Genomic DNA, 25,251 nt, shown 5'->3' with positions numbered 1-25,251 from the left:
AAGCATTTAATGCTTAGTAAGTTTTGAGCAATGAAATTAGGCACAATTGAAGTATAGCATTCATATGACTAAACGGATAATTTCATATACACACATTCTCAAAATCATACCTACTTCACATTACCAACCCTTATATTCATACATAAGAAATCAACTTAACCAAAAGTCGGAAGCTCATTAATCGACTGAGCGGATACTATTTAAAAGGAATCAACTAATCCAATGCATATACGAAACATACCTCATCGTTGGGATTTTACGAGCATATTAATTGAAATTATTACAGCAAGATCGCTCATTCCCAAACCAAGTACCTTCGGGCTTTAACCGGATATAGCCACTCGCTCAAATGCCTTCGGGACTTAGCCCGGATATAGTAGTTCACACAAATATCTTCGGGACTTAGCCCAGATATAGTAACTCGCACAAATGCCTTCGGGACTTAGCCCGGAATTAGTCACTAGCACACATGCCTTCGGGACTTAGCCCGGAATTAGTCACTAGCACAAATGCCTTCGGGACTTAGCCCGGAATTAGTCACTAGCACAAATGCCTTCGGGACTTAGCCCGGAATTATCATCCGAATATTCATGCACATATCAGTAAATCATGATACATCTTTATTTCATTTTCATAACTAGAATTCAAACACAAGTCAATTATTAAGCATTCCCATTTTCGACTCAATAGCCACATACAAACAGCATGATTTGGTTTGCTTTATGACATGATCTCTATGCACATGCGGCTACCCATCATACGTATAGACTAATTAACTCAACATATAATTCAAGTAGAGTCAGTATATCACCGTATATTTGTTATGATTATACGTCATGACTTAATCAAATCGTAAACTAAGTTTCATTACTCGAAAACTTACCTCAGATGTTGTCGAACGATTTCGACGGCTATTCGATCACTTTTTCCTTCCCTTTATCGGATTTAGTTCCCCTTTGCTCTTGAGCTTGATTTAACAAATAAATTGATTTAATCATTTGAACATCAAAAAGAGAAACTCAAGGTACTTAACCCATATATACATTAGACATTAGAGTCACATATATACGAAATCATGAATCAACTCAACATTTTAGCCCACACTCTCTTTTAGCCGATTATCTAAGCCAAGATAAAAGCATCAATATGCTTGCCTCTAACCGAATACATGCAACACATCTACCTCATGTGGCCGAATATGCATGTCCATTCTGAGGCCGATTATATGCTTAATACTTCCTACAAATATGGTTACTTGTATTGACTACATACCGATTTGTTTCAAGTTCAAAACTCGGCTAATACACATATATACACTAGTAATCAAATACTAACATTTGCACTTCACCTTACTACCAATTTTCATCTACTTCCTACCATGGCCGAATGCATCAAGACACCATACCATTTCAATTTTGGTCATGGGTTAAACAAAGAACTTAATGTCTAACTCAAAATGCTAAAAAGAAAATCCAAGAGTCATCAATCACCATTACATGTATCACTACAAAGCTTCACACTTAGCATGCAAATGACATCAACACAAGTCCACCTTAGCCAAAACTTAGCTCATCTTCATGCCTCATCACCACAACATCAAACACCAACCAAGAAGACAACACCCATGGCCGAATACCATCTCCATCTCATAGCAAAGATTTAAACCATGGGCTAGGTAGAACTCAAGCTAACAACTAAAACTATGCATGAATCTCATGGAACAACATCAACATACCTTAGTCTAGTGAACCACCATAGCCGATTTTCTCCAAGCTCTTTCCTTCTTTTCTTTCTTCTATTCGCCAAGTTCAACAACATGAGAACTTTTTTTTCTTCATCATTTTCCTTTTCATTATTTTATTACCATGCTCCTTATTTTATCATTTCTAACATAAAGCATTAACACAACATGTTTATGACATGTTTTACCCATCACATTTTGCCCACCCTTATTGTCATGGCCGGCCACTACTAATTAAATGGGGAAATTGACATGCAAGTCCACCCCTTTGATTACATGCACTAATAGATCCTTATAGATTAACCTATCACATTTCAAAAGTGTCACACATAAGTCCTATTGACTAAATTCACATGCAATTAACTAAATCGAAGCTTAGAACTTTCACACATTCATATTCACATATTTTAGACAATAATTATCATATTCAAATAATTTGGTGACTCGGTTTAGCGGTCCCGAAACCGCTTTCCGACTAGGGTCACTTTAGGGCTGTTACAATTGTAACATAAGCTAACATATGCAATTCCATAACAATGTCACCTTAACATATGCAACACGTATAGCTAAAATGTATTAATTATGCTATAGATTTCAATTTAACATGAATCAATGATTAAGTTAGGAGCATACATATTGACATATCTTATTCTGGAATGAATTGTTCGATTCGTCTATAATCATGTCAATCTTCCAATTTACAATCCGATTCACGTAGTATCTCTAAATAATAGCCATTTCAATTACCATTTCTAGATTTTACATTTTAAGTCCCTATTAACCTAACTCAGAATCGAAAAAATACGCGAATCCAACCAACACACCAATTTGGCACCCAGTGCCTCATTAGAGAATTCCAAAGTAAATAAATTGCAACCAGCACTCATCAGTATAACCAAAGTAAAAATACGCCCAACACTCATCGATTCAAAGTCGAAGTAACCCATACTCAATCTATCCTATGGCATGTCAATTATATATGGCTCTGCCCGAACAGTTAATAGAGTAATAACCATTCAACTTCCAATTATAGTCAATTCAAAATTTATCATATTCAATTCATCAATAAAGTAATCGTTTCATTCATATGATAGCATGAGTCAGTCCAATTCAAATTCAATTTCACATTTTCGTGAGTTTATACTATTTTCAATTTAGTCCCTCATTTCGAAAATCAAAATTTTCATGCTAATACAAATCATCTAATCAATCCCAACTTACCTCCATATCTTTCCATGTTGTATAATGAAATTCTGCAAGAATTTAATTAATTAAAATTGTAGAAATACAAACCGAAAACTCCAAGCTATTTGTTGACAGCTTTATCTTTTCCTTTTGACTTTTCATAACTCTTTTGTTTTTCCTCGTGAATTTAGTTTTGATTCAGGAATTAATTTGTTTAATTAAATTATTGCAGTTTACTTGTTCTTGCATTTGATTTATTTCTTTATTCCAATCAATTGATTTGCTACCTCGTTCCCTATTCGACATTAAATCCATGATTATTCAAATCTCTTTTCTTTCTCGAATTGGTCGTGTTCTTCACATGATTTATTTGATCGAGACTGAGATTATGAATAACATGAGTGGCTAAATTCCTTAGGGAGATTAATAAGTGGATGGGGATGTGATTAACAGAAGATTTAGGGTTCCCTAAAAGGATTATTTAGTATGAGTTATGTGTGCTTAAACCGCTAGGATTGAAAAACCTAGAAAGTTATCATAGGCTACACGAGGTCAAGAAATTAATTCGAACCAAGTAAATCATAGTTTATCCTAATTGAGAAAGTAAGGTCGAGAGTTAAGCGAGTATTAACCAATCGATTAGTTAATTAGAAGTTGGGAGGTAATAATTGGTTAATCAGTAGCTAATCCTCCTTAAAACACTAATTTGAAGTTAGTGACAAACCTAGAAGCAAGTTAATCTTTCTGATTGGTTTATTGATTTTAAGTCATCTTTTTTATTTTTCTTATTTATTTTCAATATTTATTTTTATCTCATCAATTTATTTTATGGTTCATCGTAATATAGGAATTAATTAGTACTATTTAGACTTATTATTGTAAAAAAACATTTTTATAATTAATTCTATCCTCATGTACAATCCTCGGGATACTTTCAAAGTATTATGTTGTATTGAACTATATTACCATTTGACCCATGCACTTGTAGACACAACCATTTTAATTCTTATATATTTTTGTGTGATATTTAACAATAAACAATAACATGTTTATAGGCGGTCAAGTTGTTGGTGTCGTTGCCGGGGAGGTTTCGACAATCAATTTTGAAAATAATTTTTTTACAATTAATAAGATAAGTATGAACATTAGGACCTATAGTTACGATTTTAAATTTTTTTAATTTTTATTTTTATTTTATTTTTATTTTCTTTGCAAGTCATTTATGACCCAAACTCCAGCACTCAATTTGAAACACATCCAAATCCGAAGCAGTTACTCAAGCACAATCATCAAGCAATGAATACTAATCCAACCGCGGTAACAGGTTTACCCGAGAAAGTCCATTGTTTGAGGAGCCACTATGAACTGAAAAATATATAGGATTTTTCCTATGTAATTTGTCACCTTTTACTTAAATTCGTTGTTAAAACTAAGTAACTGTTTAATAAATTAATGAAATATGTGAAAATATGAAATTAGGATATAGAAATTATTAAAATGTGATTTTATTCTTTATTATAAAGGTTTCATACATAAAATGGCTTATTTTAGATTTATTTGAACATATTATATTTTTAAGACATAAAATGGGCTATGCATGATTAAATTAAATAATAAAATATAAAATTATATTTAATAATTTATTTTAAATATTTCATTAATAATTTGGTTGTAATTAATTATTTAAATTGGATAAATTTTATTCTTTGGTTTTTTAACTTATTGATTTATTTTGGACAGGTCTGATAGCGCTGTTGGATTGCCAAAATCATCCAAGGGTCTGTTTGTTTGCTAGGAAAATATTTTTCGAAAAATGTTTTCCTGATTTTAAGGTGTTTGTTTGCTTGAAAATGTTTTACATAGGGAGAATATTTTCCAAAACACAGTAAATTTAGGGAAAATGTCTTACAAATTTTATTTCAGTAAGACATTTTCCAAAAAATCTTCCTCCACTCTCACCATATTCTAAAAAATCTTCCTCCACTCTCACCATATTCTTTCTCCTTGTTCCGTTCTTTATCTTCATTCTCCTTCTTCATCTAGTATCTCAATCAAGGTAAGTTTTTTATGCTTTTTTATTTTCTATATTTCATCTGTCTGTTGAAGAATCTTCTTCTTCCTTTTCTATGCGTTTTTTTATGCTCTATTTGTTTATGGGTTTTACATCATTCAGCTTTTTTTATGCTTTATTAAAATTTGTTTGTCTTCTGCTTAAAGCTTTTCCCTTTTCCCCTTGCACTGGATGCGTATGTTGGGTTAAGAAGAGCAATGGTCAAGTCCTTGCCATCAATGAGGTAAATTCTTAGTGTTATTCCTTTAATAATCCATTCTATATCAAGTGATTTATTGTGGGATAATGTGTGGAAATTTGAATAAGAAATGCATCCTTTGCATTCTTTTTTATAGCTAGCGTATGTTGATTAATGTCTAAAGCTACTTTGTGTGGGATTGCCAATGTTTAGCTCATTACACTTCAATTTCACTGGAGATTGTGTTCTTAAGATCTTTAAATTTTTCTTGAGAGCAACAGGGAACATAGATAGCTAAGAAATATCTAATTGTAAGGCTTTCTTACCGACTTCATTTTAGAAAATTGCTTTGTTAATTGTGATTGCATTAAATGATTTATTTGGTCACATAGCTTTTTTGGGGTTTCATATGTAAGACTAAATTTGAAAAGCAAATCCTGGAATTAAAATTGGATGATTTAGGTTTTCTTTTTTTATCCCTATCTCTTTTGTTTTCTTGCTGACCAGAATTCATTTACTGGCTATGTGGTGGAATCCTTATCCAGGAAAAAAATGATGTAGTTAGTGATTGCATATTGATCATCTACACACCCATGGCAACACAATTTCTGATGCATTCTCTGATATTCATTTTAATGTCTGGTATCTAAATTAAATTTCTCTGCAGATATTTGAGAAGAACCCTACCAAGAACATGAATTATGGTATATGGCTCTACTACCTAAGCCATACTAGTTATCATAACATGTACAAGGAATACCATGACACTACTCTAAATGGAGCTTTTGAACAGATGTACACTGAGATGGCTTCTCGCCACAGAGTCCGGTTCCCATGTATCCTGATTATCAAGATTGCAACTATCCCAGCTAAGCTATGCAAGAGAGATAGCACACAAGAATTTCCACAACTCCAAAATCAAGTACCCATTGGTGTTCAAGAAGGTAAAGCCGCCTTCTAGGAAGCTGAAGACCACTTACAAGGCATCAAAGCCTAACTTGTTTATGTAAGTTCTCTCATTGCAATGAAAAGAGAGTTGGTGTGGTTTACAGTTCCAAAATTTTTGGTGGTGAACATCTTTCAGTTTGCTGATTGGATATTGCTTTTCATTTGAGAAGCCTAGGCCACATCTGACTGGTTGAAGTTGAATTTTCTTTAATTTACTATCACATTTTGTTTACTTCGATGAGCTGGTTTGCAAAGTTTGAACTTTATTGGCTAGGGTTTTTGTTTCTCAAATGCAACTAGGATGCCTTAGTAAAAGAAATTGCTGGCTTGATTTCACAAGTTTTCTAATAAATTTGATGGTGTATCATTTTTTGGAGACTTGAATTTGGTAACTGTTACTACATTGGGGCTTGAATTTATTATTGGTCCACTAAGTTAGGCAATTGTTCTTACATTCGGGTTTAAACTAAGTAATTATTTTTGTTTTAAGGATTGAATTTTTGTTTTGTCCAAGTTAAATCCAAAAACATGGCAATGGTTCCTATATAATGATGTAAAATTTTTTTGTCTAACTTTTTAGAGTAAATATAAGAACTTGGCAACTTGTATATGCTTGATATTAAATATAAATTTATTAATATATATATAATAAACTCAATTAAACAATGAAAATATAATAAATTCTTAAATATATATTTGTTTAATTTAAAATAGCTTTTATGAAATATTTTGAAATCGCCAAACAACAGAAAATATTTTACACGGATTCATCCAAACACCAGAAAAGTAAATCATTTCTAGAAAAGTAAATATTTTCCAAAAATTATTTTCTGAAAAATATTTTACTGGCAAACAAATGGAGCCCAAATTGAAGACCAAGTCAACCCAAATTCGGGTACACATGGCGGTCCCCTTAAACCACCTTTTGGTTTAATTACACAAGGTCCTTGCATTGTTAAAGAAATTAGAGATTTGTCCAAAGATTTACATTTGACTGACTCTTAGTCCTAAGTTATTATGACAATTAAATTGCATAAAAATCAAGTAAAAATCAGCTCAAATTCCAATAATTGTGGTCGGTCACTCATGGAAGAAGTTTGAAGAGACTAAACCTAGCTATTTTTAGCAAACTACCCACATCTGTTCACCTATAAATAAGACCCCTTCATTCCCTTATTCATCATCCCTCAACCATCATCATTCTCTCTTCTCTCTTAATTCTCTTTAGCATTTTCCATTTCCCACACCTAGAATCATCTCTTCATAGAGATTTTAGCAATTAAATCCTCTTAAAGAGCCCTTGGTCGGCCACCTTGGAGAGCTACTAGCAAAGGAGCAAAGTGAAGGAGCCTCATCAATCAAAGTCTTGGGTGACAGCCACTTTGATTTGGGTTTAATCTTTCTTTTCTTTAATTTAATCTAAAAATGTTTGCTATGTGTTCTTTGTTCTTGTTTACAACAATTTTAGCTTAATTTTATTTAAGCTAAGATGATTGCTTTGATTAAATAATATTTATTTGATTCATGCTTATAATGTTTGTGCCTCAATCGATCATGTTTTCAATTAAAATCAAGTTTGTATTTCGTTCATACGTGATTGAAATACACCTGAATTAGCTGAGTGATCCTAACCAGAAAACGGCTAGTGGAAAAAGAATTGAAATGTGCATGCTCAATTTAGATCCTAACCTGATTAAATTGCAAGTTGCATAACAACTCTAACCAAGCTCTGTTATCTACATAATTTTTTAGATTTGTATGATTAAACTATTTCAAACCTAACACATCCCTGTTAACTCACACGAATGCTAAGAAACCCTTAGTAAATAAGGATCACTAAAATACATATTTACTAAGTAAAGGATTCCGAAAGGACCTAATGTGGTTTCCAAACTCATGAAAGATCAAGTTGCCATGGAATGTTTTCCCGAATGTTATTAAACATGTTGATAATAAATTGAGTTTAATTAAAGTAATTGTCCTAGTTTATTTATGTTATAATTGTTGCAATTTTTTTTTAATTTTGCTAAAATCTATTTCATTCATATAGTTTGCATACTTAGGATAATTTGCATTAGGGATCATTGCATTTAGTTTAATTTTTATCATCACTTCTCAACCATATTGTGTTTTTATTTACCAAGTTGTTAGTATAATTTTACAATTAAGTGATTTAAGATAAATACAATCCCTGTGGAAACGATAACTTGATACTTACTTATTACTTGATAACGACTGTGTACACTTGCACAAACCTAATCGTTACAAGTTTTGGCCCCTTTGTCGGGTATTGTTAATTGTTTCCATAGTCTTTTTTTTGTGAAATTATTTACTTCCAATTTGGTTTATTTCTAACATTACTAACTTATTCTTTTTAATTTTGTGATTTTCTTTTCAGATGTTTATGAGCATAGTCGAATTATCGATTTACTCCTTGTAGACCCTAAAATTGATCCAACTTTCAGACAAAGAAGACGTGAACGAGCAGCTTAAAGACAAGTCAAGATAGACCTTGGAAATCAGAATCAAGACCAAGGTAATGAAGTCGATCGTGTATGAAACCCCATCCTCATTGCCAATAATAGGGATTGATGCATGAGATAATATGCTATGCCACTTTTCATTATATTAAATCCAGGAATTAGAAGGCCAAATATTGAGGCAACCCAATTTGAATTGAAACTAGTGATGTTTCAAACGCTTCAAACGTGGGCCGATTCAGTGGTATGCTTACGGAAGATCCACACCTCCACCTTCGATTGTTTATGAAGGTGAGTGATCCATTCAAGATAGCTAGTGTGACTGAAGACGCACTGAGGTTAAAGTTATTTCCATACTCGTTACAAGATCGAGCACAAGCATGGTTTAATTCATTGTCACCAAGTTCCATATCTACATGGCAAGAATTAGCAGAGAGATTTTTGGTTAAGTATTTGCCACCTAGCAAAAATGCTAAGTTCAGGAACGAGATCACAACGTTCCAACAATTGGATGACGAGTCTTTGTATGAGGCTTGGGAGCGATTCAAGGAGTTACTTCGTAAGTGTCATCATCATGGGATTCCTCATTGTATCCAGTTGGAGACATTCTATAATGGTCTCAATGCACAAACAAGATTGATGATAGATGCTTCTGCGAATGATGTAATTTTGTCTAAGTCTTATAATGAGGCTTATGAGATCATTTAGAGGATCACGAGTACTAACTATCAATGGCCGACAAATCGAACAGCTTCAGGAAGACGTATAGCCGGAGTTCATGAAGTTGACGCCCGTACTTCTTTATCGGCTCAGGTATCGTCTATTTCCTCTATGTTAAAACAGTTTACCGCAAATAGTGCTAATAATTTTGCAGCTCAGCCACCAAGTTTGCTTGAAGTAGTTTCTTGTGTGCACTATAGGGAAGGTCATTCTTTTAAGAATTGTCCATCAAATCCCAAGTCAGTGTACTATATGGGGAACCAACATCAAAATAAGAGTGGAAAAGGACCCCAGTCCAACTTCTACAATCCTTCATGGCATAATCATCCTAACTTTTCTTGGAGCAACCAAGGAAATGGATAGAACAACAACCTATTGCAGCATAGACCCGACCAATCTCAAGGGTTTAAACAACAAGCTCCAAAACCAACTCAAGCTAAGGCATCAAACAGTTTGGAGAACTTGTTGAAAGCGTACATGGCAAAGAATGACGCTTTGATCTAAAGCCAAGCAGCAACATTGAAAAATTTGGAAAACCAAATGGGTCAGTTAGTTATGGAGCTTCGTAATAGACCGCAAGGAACTTTACTGAGTGATACTAAGAATCCAAGAAATTTGGGTAAAGAACATATCAAGACAATGGCATTGCAAAGTGGTAAAATTTTGAAACCCGATTGATTGATGTTGAAGATAAGCCCGTTGAGAAGAATCAACCAACTGTTAAAATTCCTACACCAAAAGAGTCAGAATCTGCAAAGACTGACAAGGTAGATACTAACTTAATGAATTAAGATATTTTAACATCTTCTTTGGATGCAGATTTACTTACCCAGGGAGTTATCATTTTCAACTGAAAATTCCATCACCTCTATATCCGCAAAGATTGCAGCAACACAAACACAGGATGTGCAATTCAAGAAGTTTTTGGATGTTCTGAAGCAGTTACACATCAATATTCTGTTGGTGGAGGCTTTAGAACAAATGCTGAATTATGTGAAGTTTATGAAGGATATACTGTCCAAGAAGAAACGACTAAGTGAGTATGAGACTGTTGCCTTGACAAATGAGTGCAGTGCATTTTTGCAGAACAAACTGCCACCTAAATTGAAAGACCCAGGAAGCTTTACTATACCCTATAACATTGATAAATCTTACTGTGGTAAAGCTTTGTGTGATTTAAGAGCGAGTATCAACTTGATGCCTAAGTCTATTTTCAAGATTCTAGGGATAGGTGAAGTAAGACCTACAACTTTAATGCTTCAACTAACGAATTGATCTTTAGCATATCACGAAGGAAAAATCGAGAATGTTTTGGTAAGAGTCGATAAATTTATTTTTCCTGCTAATTTCATTGTCTTAGAATTTGAAATAGATAAGGAAATGACGATCATCCTTGAGAGACCTTTCTTAGCAATTGGAAGAACGTTAATTGATGTGCAGAAAGGTGAACTCACCATACGAATTCAAGATAATCAGGTAACCTTTAACATTCTTAAAGTGATGAAATTTCCTGATCTGGCAGAAGAGTGTTCAATTATGGAAGAGATAGAAACCTTGGTTTCTATGGAAAGTAATTTTGAAGAAGATCCTTAGAGAAAGCCTTATATCTTGACCCTTTGGAGGATGAAGAAGGTGAAGAAAACATGGCTTTGATGGAAGCCAATCTGACAAATTTTATTAAATCCACACGGTTTGAACCGTTAGAGTTAGAAGTCAGAGAATTTATGCCACCCAAGTTGTCAATTGAAGAACCACCTAAACTCAAACTAAAGGTACTTCCTTCCCATTTGAAATACGTTTGTTTAGGTAACTGTTCTACTTTACTGGTGATTATTTCAGCAGAACTGACAAACGATTAAGAGGAGCAACGAATTACTGTTCTAAAGAAATTTAAGGAAGTAATTGGTTGGACCATAACTGATATTCAAGGTATAAGCCCTTCTTTTTTCATGTATAAAATTATTTTAGAAAAAGGTGAAAAAGCTCGAATTAATGGGCAAAGGAGGCTCAATCCTATTATGAAAGAAGTTGTGAGAAAGAAAGTGATTAAATGGTTAGATGCAGGAATCATCTATCTTATTTCAGATAGTTCGTAGGTAAGTCTAGTGTAGTGTGTGCCAAAAAAGGTGGAATCACGATTGTTGAAAATGAGCATAACGAGTTGATTCCAACGAGAAATGTTACTGGTTGGAGAATCTATATTGATTACAGAAAATTGAATAAAGCCACTCGGAAGGACAATTTTCTGTTGCCTTTTAGATCGACTGTTATTTTTTAGATGGTTATTCGAGATATAACCAAATAGTTGTAGTTCTAGAGGACCAACATAAAACAACCTTTACTTGTTCATATGGTATGTTTGCTTTTAGGTGAATGCCTTTTGGTTTATGCAATGCACCTGCAACATTTCAACGATACATGATGGCAATATTAACTGATACGGTTGAAAATTTTGTTGAGGTTTTCATGGATGATTTTTCTATTTTTTGTAACACTTATAATATTTGTTTGAGTAATTTGGCTAAGGTACTTTATTTGAGCAATTTTATCATCTTCTTGGTAAGATTGTTGCACCCTCATCAACAGACTGGAGATAACGTAGCTGTTGGATAACTAAAACAATTGTCATTGCTTAAGTTGTGGTTGCCTGGAAAGAGTATCTACCACTCTATTGTTGATTCCTTTCCTATAAATGACCTCAAAAGCATTTCCTATCATCTTAGCTACCTACTTTTACTAGAAAGGAGTTATGGCCACTTGATTAGACAAGAACTTTAAACTTTGGAGATCAGTTTTGATCTTGAAGTACCTTTCAACTAGTAAACGTGCCATTTCCTAATAGCGAAAAGGAAAACTAACATCTCCTTCTTATAAATGGAGAATGATCGATGCCTTGCTCCCAAAGCCTTACTGAAAAAGGCCACTAGTCTATCTGGTTGCTGTAAAACTAGCCCAACCCAAAACCACTAGCATTTGTATCCACAGTGAACTCAAGTGAAAAATTTGGGAACATTAACACTGGTGCTAAATATAAGGCATCTTTTAAAGCATGAAATGCTGCAGTAGTTTGATTAGTCCAACTCCAACCATTCTTTTTCAGCAAATCTATCAAAGGCTTAGCCAAAGAGGCATATTGCCTAATAAACCTTCTATAATATCATGAAAGTCCCAGGAAACTCCTCAATTCCTTGACAGATTGTGGAATAGGCCCTTGGAAGACATATTTAAATTTGGAATTATCCATGGATACTGTCCCATTATGTATTACATGCCCCAGTTACTTAATTTGTGAAGAGCAAAAACAACACTTACTTCTCTTGGCAAACAGTTGTTGGTTTTTCAAAATAAGAAGAACTTTCTACAAATGCTGCAAGTGTTTTACCTAAGAGTTCGAGTACACTAGAATATCATCAAAAAATACCAACACTGATCTCCTCACCAAGAAGACTGAGTTAATAAGAGCTTGGAAACTGGAAGGAGCATTGGTGAGGCCAAAGGGCATTACCAAAAACTCATAATGCCCCTCATGGGTCTTGAAAACTGTTTTATGTACATTTGACTCCCACATTCTGATCTAGTGGTAACCAGATCTTAAATCCAGCTTGGAGAATACCTTAGCCTCTCCCAACTCATCCAGCAATTCCTCAATTATAGGGATGGGAAACTTATCTTTGATGGTATACTGATTGAGTTGCCTATAATCAACACATAACCTCCAACTTTCAAATTTCTTTTTTATCATCACAATCGAAGAAGTAAATGAGCTATTATTGTCCCTGATTATTCCACATTGTAGCATCTCATGTATCATCTTTTTCATCTCCCCTTTTTGGACAATACGATATTTGTAGGGTCGAATTTTAACCACAGCTCTCTCATCTTTCAAAGGAATTTTATGGTATTGCATCTGAGGTGGTGACAATCCCCTTGATGTTTGGAAGACATCAATAAATTTATCCAACAAGCATTGAAGTTATTGATCATTGGAAGTAGACACTTCTGTTGAAAGAACAATTTGAGTAGGAGAGCTTATCACCAAGGCACAGGGTTCAATTCTTGACCAATAGCAGCAAAGCACTTGTAAGTAGAACCAATACTCTCCTTAGCTATTGAACCAGGGACAATTCAATGAATAATATATGGTTCTCCCTTAACAAAAAATTGTATGGTTAAAGAGCCAAAATTCCAAATGATATCTCCTAAATCTAACAACCACTGAACTCCCAACACCATATCACACCCTCTGAATGGAGTCACCATGAAATCTGTATTGAACTGAGAACCTTGGACTTTTTATCTAACACCCATGCACACTCCCCTGGTAAATAAATAGTTTCCATTTGCTATAGTGAACTTCAATTGATCCCGTTACAACATAGGAAGTGACAACTTGTGCACCAATTTGGCATATATGAAATTATGAGTAGTGCGTGAGTTTATCAAGATAATATCCCAAACAGACCTCACTTGAGCTGCTACCCTCATAGTGTTATGGCATTTTGAACCAGTAATAGCATGTAAGAAGATAATGGGAGACTTAGGTGGGCTCTCCTTACAGGCAGCCTTTTCTAACTAGTCAAAGTACTCTTGGAAGTCCTCCACCTTACTATCAGACATAGGCTCAAGAAAAAATTGATACAACTGAGACTTAACTCACTTGTGTCCTATATGGTACTTGGCTCCACACCAAAAGCAAAGACCCTTCTATTTACGTTCAACCATCACATTGGGTGAGATGGTCTTGGAGGTAGGCTTACTGGCAGGAGCACTAGACACAGATGGCATCTGAAAAGTAGACACAGATGGCATCTGAAAAGTAAGAACAGATGGCATCTGAGAAGTAGGAACAGATCTCACAGGTGTTAAGGAATGGCTCGATACAATAGAGGGATTGAAATAGGATCTAGGTGAGTTGTTCAAAGGATCCAGGGTCCTCTTAGGAGAATGTGAAAGAATTCCCTCAACTTTCCTAGCCAATTAGAACCCTTATACCAAAGATGATGGTTGAAACAGTTTGAGGTATTGGCCAATCTCAACCTTCAATTTACTCATAAAAATGCTAAGAGCATACAATTCAGGAAGATACAATTGGTTAAGTAAGCTAACAAAAACATCATGATAATGTTCAACCATACCTTGCTACTTCAAACTAATCAATTCATTTATAAGATCACAAAAGAAACTGGATCCAAACTCCTCTTGTAAGTTCCTAGCATAGACTGGCTAAGTTAACATATGTGTTGGGTTTTTTCACACAGGAAGAAAAACAGAACCAAGTAATCTGAATGAAGTATGAAACTCTGTCAAAAAATAGAGCAACAAAGTAATAAATCCAGATAAAGTATGAAAGAAGTTTGAGCTTCAAAGACTTGAGAATTGCAAGAAAGAATAACTAAAACAGAAGCAAAAACAAATTGTTGAGGAAGAAAATGAATTTTCTCATACATTTCATTTCATCCAGCAAAAGTATATATGTTACAATAAAAATGACAGTTACCTAACATAACTGCTCCCATAAATGCTTGTCAAAGGCTTAGCTAAAATTACAAACAAAATGTAGCTGACATACCAGCTATCACATTCAAATCTTGACCAAATCCTACTAACTTAAAAGTTAAATTACAAAGCAACCAAATCAAGTTACAAATAAACAAAATGATTCTGCTTCATTTGGTTTAGCTCTAATGCTGGTTTGCATGTTGCTTTGCAGGCCAAAGCTTAACATCCTCATTGGACTATATGCAACAAACTCCAATCTTTCTTCTTAAAGCATCAAATCGTGTAGCACCGAGAGACTTGGTTAAAATATCAGCAAACTGATTTTCTGAGCTGCAATAAACCAGATTTACCTCTCTCGATTGTTCAACCTCTCGAACAAAATGAAATTTAATATTAAAATGTTTGGTCTTGCCATGAAAAATAGGATTTTTAGCTATAGCAATGTTGGCTGATTATCAACTCTGATCTTAGCAGCTTGATTCTGTTCTTTATTTAAATCACAACAGTAGCTTTCTAAGCCAAATGGCTTGATTAACAGCTATATCAGTTGCAATGTACTCTACGTCAATTGTTGATTGAGTAACAGTTTGTTGCTTCTTTGAGCTCCAACAAAAAACTCCTGAGCCAAGAGTAAAAAAGTATCTAGAGGTGATTTTCATGTCATTAATGGACCCTGCCCAATCACTATCAGAATACCCTATCAGTTTGAGCTCTTTTTCCTTCTCAAAATTCACTCCATAATTCAAAGCTCCCTTCACATATCTGAGAACTCTCTTAGCTACTTTGAAATGAACAACATTGTAGCAATGCATAAATCTGGACAGTAAGCTAACAACATACATAATATCAGGCCAAGTATCTGTTAAGTAAAGCAAACAACCTACCAAGCTTCGATATTCCTTCTCATCAACTCTCTCTTGATTCCCACTACTAGTCAGATTCTCCTATTGAGCTACTGGTGTGCTGACTGTTTTACATTTTGACATGCAAAATCTATTGAGAATCTTCAAAGCAAAGGCATGTTGGCTAATGAAGATGCCTTGACTAGATTGGTTCACTTTCATCCCAAGGAAGTGTGTCATAACCCCCAAATCTGTCATTTCAAAAACTTCTTGCATTTACACTTTGAACTCATCGATCAGCTCTCTCTTGCTTCCAGTTACAAGGAAGTCATCCACATAAAGTGAGACAATCAAAAGAGTTTCATTTTCTGACTTCTTTATAAAATGCGTAGGTTCACTAACACTTTTTTTCAAATCCGAGCCTAGACAGGTATTCATCAACCCTATCATAGCAAGCACTTGGTGCCTGCTTCAAACCATACAAGGCCTTTTTCAGCCTGTAAACTTTGTCCTCTTCACCATGAACCTTGAACCCTTCTACCTGTTCAATAAAAATCTATTCCTTTATGAAGCAATTTAAGAATGCTGACTTGACATCGAGCTAGTGAATTCTCTATTGTTTCTGTGCAGCTAAGGCAAATAGAAGTTTACTTGTGTCTAACCTTGCTACTGGAGCAAATGTCTCCATGAAATCTATGCCATATTACTGACTATAGCCTTTCACGACGAACCTTTCCTTGTGCTTGTTCAATGAACCATCAGCATTGTATTTGACTCTAAACACCCACTTGACACCTATGACTTTCTTATGATCAGGTCTGTTAACCAATTCCCAAGTGTCATTCGTATGGATCATTTCCAATTCAGCTTCCATGGCCTTCTTCCAACATTTGTCCCTAGTAGCCTCTTCAAAATATGAAGGTTCAACTATTGCAACATCATATCTTTAGTAGATATCAGCAATAGTCATTGTCCTTCTCACAAGTGCTTCATCAAAATTATCATCAACTGGCCCTTCTTCAGCTAGTCCCAAACTGCTGTCCAGCTGATCTTCTTCAATCAACCTTGCATCTGCATCATTCTAGCTCCAAATCTTCTCTTCATCAAATCTAACATCTCTACTCACCAAAATCTTCTTTGTTGAAGGATTATATACCTCGTAGCCCTTATTAGTGCTGCTGTAACCAACAAAGATCCCAGGTACAGATCTTTTGTCTAGTTTGGTTCTCTTTTCAGCTAGTATAAGAGTGTAGCAAATACAACCAAACACCTTTAGGTGTGACACTATTGGTTTGAGATCATGCCAAGCTTCAAAAGGAGTATTTTCCTTTACAACAGTAGTAGGAAGCCTGTTGAGCAGATACACTGAGGTATTGACAGCTTCGGCCCAGAATTTGCTAGGCAGCTTGCTCTTAAACAATAAACATCTAGCCATATCAAACACTGTTCGATTCTTCCTTTCATACTCTATTTTGTTGAGGAGTATAGACTGTTGTTAGCTAATAATGAATTCCAGCTTACTCACACAGCTTCTAAAACTTCTCAGACAAATACTCAGCACCATTATCTGATCTCAAAGCCTTGATCTTGTAGCCTGATTGATTCTCAACTAAGGCTTTAAATTTGCTGAATGCTTCAAATACTTCTGACTTTTGTTTTAAAAAATAAACCCAGCAAAATCTACTGAAATCATCAATGAACAGCATAAAATACTTGCTGTCATTTAAGGAGGAAGACTTCATTAGTCTACAAATGTCAGTGTGAACTAATTTGAGCTTACCTCGAGCTCTCCATGCCTTATTAACTGGAAAAGGCAGTCTTGCCTGCTTAACAAGCTGGCAAACTTCACAAACGTCATCACTGACCTCAATTTTGGACATGTTTTCAACCAAATTCAATCTATCCAGCAAACCAAGTGATTTGTAACTGACATGGCCTAACCTTTTGTGCCATAAACTAGCTAAGTCAGCAGTATTAGTATAGGCCTTCTTCTCTAGCTGATTTACATCTAGCATAAAACACCTATCAGTCATAGCCACTGTAACCAGTACTTGAACAAACGAATCCTCAACAACACATGAGTTATCTTGAAAACTAGTGAATAACCTTTCCCAAGTAGCTGACCAACACTAAGCAAGTTTTGATCTATGTCAGGCACATAAAGTACATCAGAAAGAACTTTGTTACTTGAATATGTGCTGATCACTGCATCTCATTTGCCTCTAACCTCAATAAGGTTTCCATTTCCAACTCTGACTTTGGAAGTAAACCTTCTGTCAAGATTCTTGAATAGTCTTTCATCTGATGCCATATGGTGAGAACAACCACATCAACTAACCAGTTCTTGCTGATTTTTCTTGAGGTTGCATAACAAGATGCAGAGAAAACATGCTCTTCCTAAGTTTGAACATCCTCAGCAGTTTGAGTTTGGTTTTGCTACTGAGTTTGAGCCCTTCCTTTGGTCTTGCACAGTTTCTCAACATGACCAAACTATTTACATTTCCTACACTAGACATCTGGCCTATACTAGCAAAATTTCTCCAAGTGTGTGGTCTTTTTAAAGTGAATGCATGGTGGAAACCTCTTCTTACCAGTATCTCTCTTTGATTTCTCCCTTTTATCGAGCCAAGGTTTCTTCCTTTTCTGACTTGAACCTGAGTTTTCTTTGACCTTTGCTTGGAAAGCTCCTTCAAGATGCTCTTCCTGCCTATTGGCCCTCCTTTGCTCAAGTACATACAAGGAATTTACCAACTCAGACAGTGAGATGGCTGATAAATCCCTTGAGTCCTCCAATGAAGATATCTTTGACTCAAATTCAGGGAGAGTTGTAATGACTTTTTCAACAACTCTGCTCTAACCGAAATCATCACCAAGGAGCTTAATGTTGTTGACTATGGCCATTATCCTATCAGAGTAATGCTTGATAGTCTCTAACTCCCTCATCTTCAAGTTCTCAAAGTCTCTCCTAAGGTTGATCAGTTGCTGCTGTCTTGTTTTGTCTGACCCCATAAACTCCTCCTTTAGCTTCTCTCATGCTTGCTTTGGCGAGTCACAAGCCATTATCCTAGTAAAAATCACATCGGATACTCCATTTTGCAGACAAGCCATAGCCTTGTGCTTCTTGGCACAATCTTCACTACGTTGCCTTATCTGTGCAATGGTGGGATTGGCCTTCAATAGAGGTGGTTCAACATCATTTTCTACAATATTCCACAAGTCGTCTGCTTGGAGATATGTCTTCATCTTTACTACCCAGATGTGGTAGTTTTCTCCAGCAAACACAGGTGGAGGTGATGGCGTAAAGCTCATCTTTGCAGCAAACAAATAGACCAACAAAAAAATACTTCTCCTTCTTTTCTCTTTAATTTTTCTCCACAAAAAAAGACACCAACAACAGAAGCCCTCAAATATGACAGGCTCTTGATACCATTTGTTGGATTTTTTCACACAGGAAGAAAAACAGAACCAAGTAATCCAGATGAAGTATGAAGCTCTGTTTGAAAATAGAGCAAAAAAGTAATAAACCCGAATAAAGTATGAAAGAAGCTTGAGCTTCAAAGACTTGAGAATTGCAAGAAAGAACAACTAAAACAGAAGCAAAAACAAATTGTTGAGGAAGAAAATGAATTTTCTCATACATTTATTTCATCCAGCAAAAGTATATATGTTACAATAAATGCTTGCCAAAAGCTTAGCTAAATTACAAACAAAATGTAGCTGACATACCAGCTATCACATTCAAATCTTGACCAAATCCTACTAACTTAAAAGTTAAATTACAAAGCAACCAAATCAAGTTACAAATAAACAAAATGATTCTGCTTCATTTGGTTCAGCTCTAATGTTGGTTTGCATGTTGCATTGCAGGCCAAAGCTTAACAATAAGTAGGCCACCTTTCTTTTGGGAGTAGAAATAGTGCTAGTCCAAAGCTCGACCCTCCAAATTCAACATCACCTTACGAACCTTGGTTGTCTAAGGGATTTCCTTAGCTTTAAAGAATTGTTCTAACTTAGCCCACCATCCTCTGAAATCAGTGCCATCGAATTTTGGGCACTCAGGGGAATTATTTTACAAATGAACATTGCTCATATCAACAAATGGAAGAGTACTTAACGCAGCTGGAACTTGACCAGGGATTGGAGCAACAAAATCTTTAGGAGCAAAGCCAGGAGGTGCTCCCCTCATAACTCCTTTCCTCTTGCCAGTAACTCCAGCATTAGGTGACCCAAAATATTGTCCAAGTAAAGTTTGAAGATCCCTTTTAAACTCGTCTTTGAACTCCTGAAACTTGATGTCCATTTTAGTGTCCAATTGAACCAACTCTTCTTGGATCTTAGAGATCTCCTGCTGCATCACATTGACCTCTTTTTGCAAATGGGTGGAGAGGCCATCACCAGCCATGGATGGGATTGTAAAAGCTCTGATAACTTTGATACGACCTAGAAAACTGAAGGAAAATAACAGAAAAGAGCAGAAGGAAAGAATAAGAAAAGAAGAGAAGAAAACTTTTACTGAAATTTTCTTTGTTCACATATTTGATAACCACCCACCCCTTACAGCTAAAGCTTAAAAAGAAAGAGAAAATAGTCATGGAAAAAGTTAGTTACAATTGCTAGCTAATTTCGTTATCACCGTGCACCATTTCATTAAAGTCCTAACCTAGGCACGCAACGCACCATTTTCACTAAAACAAAACACACCATTTCAAAGCAATGACTCTACTTCTAAACGCATCGTTTCACCCAAAATATTTCATATTTTTCTAATTTGAATTCTACCTCGTAACAGTCAGCATCGTATTTGTTTATGTTTCCTTTTTTTAATATAATCTTAGATTTTACAAAAATGGTTATACAATACAAAATGTGTTAGAGCTTTTAAAATAATATAGACAATAAGTTTGAATAAAAAAGTTATTTTATTGTGCCTGAGGAATTCGGAACATTTCATCCGTAATAGAAAAAACTTCTTTGTTTTTTTTGTTACAGGTTTAGGCATGACTGGAGTTAGGAGTGCGAAAATCAAGACATTAACTTGGAGACGAATTGTTAAAGAGTTGCACTCTTATTAGAAAGAGGTTGAGAGAGAAGCTTTAAAAACTGCTGACAACATGTTTTACTGTTTTCAATGCCTGCTTTTTATGGCTTGTTTTGGGATGCTACAACTTCTTCTGCTGGTTGATTGCTCCAAGCGGCTGGAGGCTTCATCGGTTGACCTTAAAGGGGATTTGGTATTGTACATCCATTATTATGATTAATTAGAGCTGAAGCTGTTCTTATTGATTGATGACTGCCTTCCAAATACTTTGGAAAAGCAATGGAAGAGTTTCTTTATTATGGAATTTTTGGATTATAATCTTTGTTGTTACATTTGGATTTCCTAATTTCCCATCTATAAAACTATATTTATAAAATAAACAAATGGAATTTGATGAATGACGCATTTAATTTCAGGCGGAGTTGGAGGAAGCAAATGAGAAGGAAGAAACAACTAAAGAGTCGATTATTGATTAATGCAGTCTGCAGAGAGCGGAGGGAGGCAACTTTTACCTCTCAGCTCAGCTTCTCCCTTTAGTTTGTCAAACTTAGCCTCTTTCAAACTGTAACTACTGAGTGCTAGATTGTGTTACAATATGTACTCATGCTAGATTTCTTCTTCTTCTTCTTCTTTTTTTTTTTTTTTTTTTAATTAAAAAAATTCCTTGTTAGTGCTTCAATGGACCAAATTAATTGAATGTAGCATCTCTAGGTTTGTCTCAAAGTCCATTGCTCAAGTTTTGTCAGTGATGAGATTGGCGCATACATTTGGTTGTTGAATTGCCTCAGCCACCTGATCCGTAGCACAGGTGCCAGCTGCAACCAGTGGATGATGCCATGAGGTCTTATTGCCATTAGCAGTTTTAGAAACTTGACACCAATGACAGCCAACGGTGCAGACTAGAATTTGGTTGTCTGAAAGCTAGGAATTTATCAACCACAAGATCTATACACACTGCCAAATGTTACACAAATCAACACAAATATAGAGCCATTCTTTGTTCATGGAAATACATCACCTTAATTTTTTTTTTTTTTTTCATAAAGAATGGCGGGACCCTATCCTTATCTTTCTTCGGAAAGGCTTGCATGCCTCAATGCTCAGGTCAACAGCTGCTGCAAGTGCCATGAAAATGGCAGCATCCTCCACACAAGTCACATGCCGCATAGCTAGCTGCACTAATGGCTTGCTACTCTTACCTTCCCCTTGGACTCTGCAGCTCATTACGAAACCACCGGCAATTGGGCTTAATGCTGAAAAGTCTCCACTGCTTTGCGGACTGGGTATTGGAGTTGGTCCCTGCCGCATTTGTCGGTCAGTATCGATGAAAAATTCCCCACCCTTTTCGGCACTAATGAGTATCTCGGACATGAGAACCTCAGCTCCATCTTGGGCTTCGGACAGCAAGTGAAACCGGCAGCAAATAGAGTCTCTGATGCCACGCTCACGCCACGCCTCAAGCTTTCCCCAAGGCAGCCAACTCTCTGGCCTGCAAATATCAGGACGAACAATCAACCAAGCTCCTGGGTTGGACTTGGCAACCCAATCACAACCTGTTGATGGAACAAAAGGAGTGGTTATGAAGGCTGCCGCAACAGCCGAGCCAGAGAGATCGTGTATCTTCACCTTCCATCCTTTCCTTTCTCTTCTCTCCGTCTCTATATCTGAACTGTCAGCTGAACCTGTCCAATAAGTGCCTAATGGGTCCACCTTTGCTACCCTGCCATCTCAAAGCAACCATTTAAAATTTTATTAACACTAATGAGTAGAAAATAATAAAGAATTGCTTATTGATTTTTCTTAAGCAGCCTGAATATGGTTGTAAGAGTTGTTTAAAGGTGTCCAAATATATATTTTTTTTAAAACTGAGTAATTGCAGCTCTTTTAAAATTGAACTCCACAAATGGAAAATGGACGATGCAATTATATAGTTTTACATCACCTGTCTCGACTAAATTCGCAACTAAAAATTGGTTGCTTGATGGAACCTCGAAGCTGTACTATCTGAGGACTCAGCATGGTCACATCTTCAAACTGAAACACGTATCTTGGATCAGGATCGAGTTGTACTCTCAAATGAAGTTCAGCTCCTGGTTTTCCGCTCTCATGCTTGTTTTTGCCGATGCCAATCCATCCATTGAAAAGAATCACCGGCTTCCCTTGACCCCATTCAGGACCCACCTCCAACTTGAATGTCCCAATCTGCTGTCTCTTGACTCCAACACCACAATGCGAACCCTTCCACCCTGTGAAGACAATGATCTCCAGATAAGCATGGGGGTTATAGAAACAGCCAGGGGTCAGCAAAGCCTTCACATCAGAGTCTTCTAGATAAAAGCTGGAGGCAATGCTGTGAATATCAGGTGTGGCTTCGGGTGAGGACACTAAGGGAATAGATGTTGTTTGCACAGGGAAACCTCGGAGTCGTATCTCACATGAACATGGTGAAGAGAATGCACGGATTCCAGTTTTCGAAGATCTCAGGGCTGATCCAGGAATCCTCAGACCCAAAGAGCCTATTGACAACCTGATGAAAGCCTGAGGATCCATTTTTGTCATAAATATTTCCCCATTGTATAAACAGCTTTTGGTTATGGCAACTCAACCCTGTCATTTCAGCAGTCAATAATATAATTAGATCACAAAAAACAAATTAAGATCTTCACATGTTGATTGCTTGAAATAAGATAATTTTCATTTACATATAAGATCATTTCAATTAAGATCATTTTCACACTAGAAAGGTGAATAATATTTACTACGATTTTTCAGCAGCGAAAAATGAATAAATCAGTTTATTCCCAGATGTATTCGAGGCCATGATCAGTAGTAGTACGATATGAAGATCTTATCATAAACCTCAGTTTATCAGTTCTCCTGTTTGTCTCACCAATTTGAAAATCTATGCAAAAATTAACCCCGAGGGTCTCCTACAAATTAATGTAAATATCTATAAGGGATTAAGCTAAACCATATCAGCTGTTGCTTCCAAGCTAAGCAAGTCGCCTAAAGAGTTTATGCTTCTTTTAATTTTCAGATTGTTCTCCTCTAAGTTAAAAACTTTACAGTCTTCAAAGATGATTGAAATAGAACAAACAAGCTCACAGAAGACTAAGAAACAGGAAACAAGGTGAACCGTCAATTTAAAATTGATATGAAATCTTTGCATTGTAAACGGTGCTTCTTTCATCCAAGCCACACAGAACGTAGACGCAAAAGTTGAACGCGTAATCACCTAAAGAACTGAATTCAAGAGATTTCTGTAACTAAGACCAGTCAAGAAAAATTATATATATGCCTAGAAACAGTCAAGAAAAGCTGTCAGCCATCTATGATAGATTTTCCTAACTAACAGAAAAGATGCCAACCATCTATCATCAGTTTTCCTAACAAACTTTTCATTCATCATGAAAATGATCACATAAATTAAAAGAAGCCATCAACATCTTCTCTAAATATTCATCAAGTAGCTATACAATCTGGTTCCTCAAGTTTCTCTTAAAACAACCAACTGACCTTAGCTAAATCAAAAAAGTTACCATAATTAAGCTTCCATGTGAAAGACTATAGAGTTCAATAAGATCCCAACTGAAAACAACAAAAATGTTGCTTAGAATTCAAATTTCTTATCTTTTAGCATACTTTTCCATCAACCAACCAAAACAAAAGCCTTGCAACTTGAACTCCAATGGAAAAACCACCAATAAATGGAATACCTATATTGAATTTTAACAAACATATGTTGGTTACTTGCAATCATACCCCCGAAAAAAAAATTTAAAACTCAACTAAAAAACCAGCTAAAAGTCTACAGCCAATCAACTTACAAAAGTCAAATTCACTTGAACAACCCCACACACATAATCACCCTCAAAAACCAAAATTCATATTGAAGTTAAGTAGAAGAACAAAAGAAAATAAAAATAAAAAGAACCCACCTCTGAATGAAGCTTTTTCTTCATAAAAAAGCTGAAGGAAACAAATTTCCCAGAAAAGAAAACATATCAAAACATTATTTCCCCCCAAAATCCTCTCTCTTTATGTTCTTTCTACTCCAAAAAAAAAAAGGTTCTTTTTAAGGAATGTAAACTTTTAATCAGTGTTGTTCAACGACGAAAAAGAAGATGGAAGAAAAAGGCTTTTAAAGGGCTTTAAGGCAATCTGGGTTTTCACGTAAGACTCTGGTTTTTCACAGATCACGAGGAAACTCTCTTTTTCCTTTTAATTTTTCTTTAGTTTTATTCCTTTATAAGCCCCTCTTTCTTGGGTTCATTTTTTTTCTCGAATGGGAGTATGTAAATATTATAGTAATTAAAATATTATTTTTGCATAATTGTCACGAAATGGAGGCAGAAAGTAAAGAATTTGTCTTTTTCCTACAAGTACTAAATCAATGGCGGAATAGATGAGAAAATTATTTTAATAAAATACAATACTAAATACAAAAATATTGAGATTGTATTTAAAAATAAAATAAAATAAAATAATTGGAGGAGAGAGAGGACGTGAATACAGCTGTAACCAACGCAAGGGTTTGGTCGATTTGCTA

At 35.5% G+C, this 25,251-nt stretch overlaps 1 protein-coding gene, 1 long non-coding RNA gene, 1 other non-coding gene and 1 pseudogene across 4 annotated transcripts; 2 read left to right on the top strand and 2 right to left on the bottom strand.

Annotated features, from left to right (window-relative positions):
• Positions 1 to 6,216, top strand: part of LOC108471413 (60S ribosomal protein L18a-2-like) — a 41,796-nt pseudogene extending 35,580 nt beyond the window's left edge.
• A 2,861-nt stretch (positions 6,217 to 9,077) lies between these two features.
• Positions 9,078 to 9,184, bottom strand: LOC128284651 (small nucleolar RNA R71). The gene has a single exon (XR_008275073.1). It is a non-coding gene; the product is annotated as a small nucleolar RNA R71 (small nucleolar RNA).
• An 11,412-nt stretch (positions 9,185 to 20,596) lies between these two features.
• Positions 20,597 to 21,983, top strand: LOC128284143 (uncharacterized). The gene is made up of 2 exons (XR_008274471.1): positions 20,597 to 20,895; positions 21,119 to 21,983. It is a non-coding gene; the product is annotated as an uncharacterized LOC128284143 (long non-coding RNA).
• Positions 21,608 to 25,051, bottom strand: LOC108474197 (uncharacterized). Of its 2 annotated transcripts, XM_053021814.1 has the most exons (4): positions 24,641 to 25,049; positions 23,138 to 23,945; positions 22,645 to 22,948; positions 21,608 to 22,422 (listed from the first exon to the last, which is right to left on the bottom strand). In XM_053021814.1, exons 2-4 carry the CDS (start codon positions 23,259 to 23,261, stop codon positions 21,741 to 21,743), a joined length of 1,110 nt encoding a protein of 369 aa, XP_052877774.1. In that variant the 5' UTR covers positions 23,262 to 23,945; positions 24,641 to 25,049; the 3' UTR covers positions 21,608 to 21,740. The 2 variants fall into 2 exon arrangements, with proteins under 2 accessions (XP_052877774.1, XP_017631613.1); XM_017776124.2 differs by having other exon boundaries at positions 22,645 to 23,309; positions 24,641 to 25,051.
• Positions 25,052 to 25,251: the final 200 nt, after the last annotated feature.

Source organism: Gossypium arboreum, chromosome 11, assembly GCF_025698485.1.
Source record: "Gossypium arboreum isolate Shixiya-1 chromosome 11, ASM2569848v2, whole genome shotgun sequence".
Taxonomy (NCBI): domain Eukaryota; kingdom Viridiplantae; phylum Streptophyta; class Magnoliopsida; order Malvales; family Malvaceae; genus Gossypium; species Gossypium arboreum.
The sequence above is the reverse complement of the archived record's forward strand: the minus strand, read 5'-3'. Positions and strand labels throughout refer to the sequence as shown.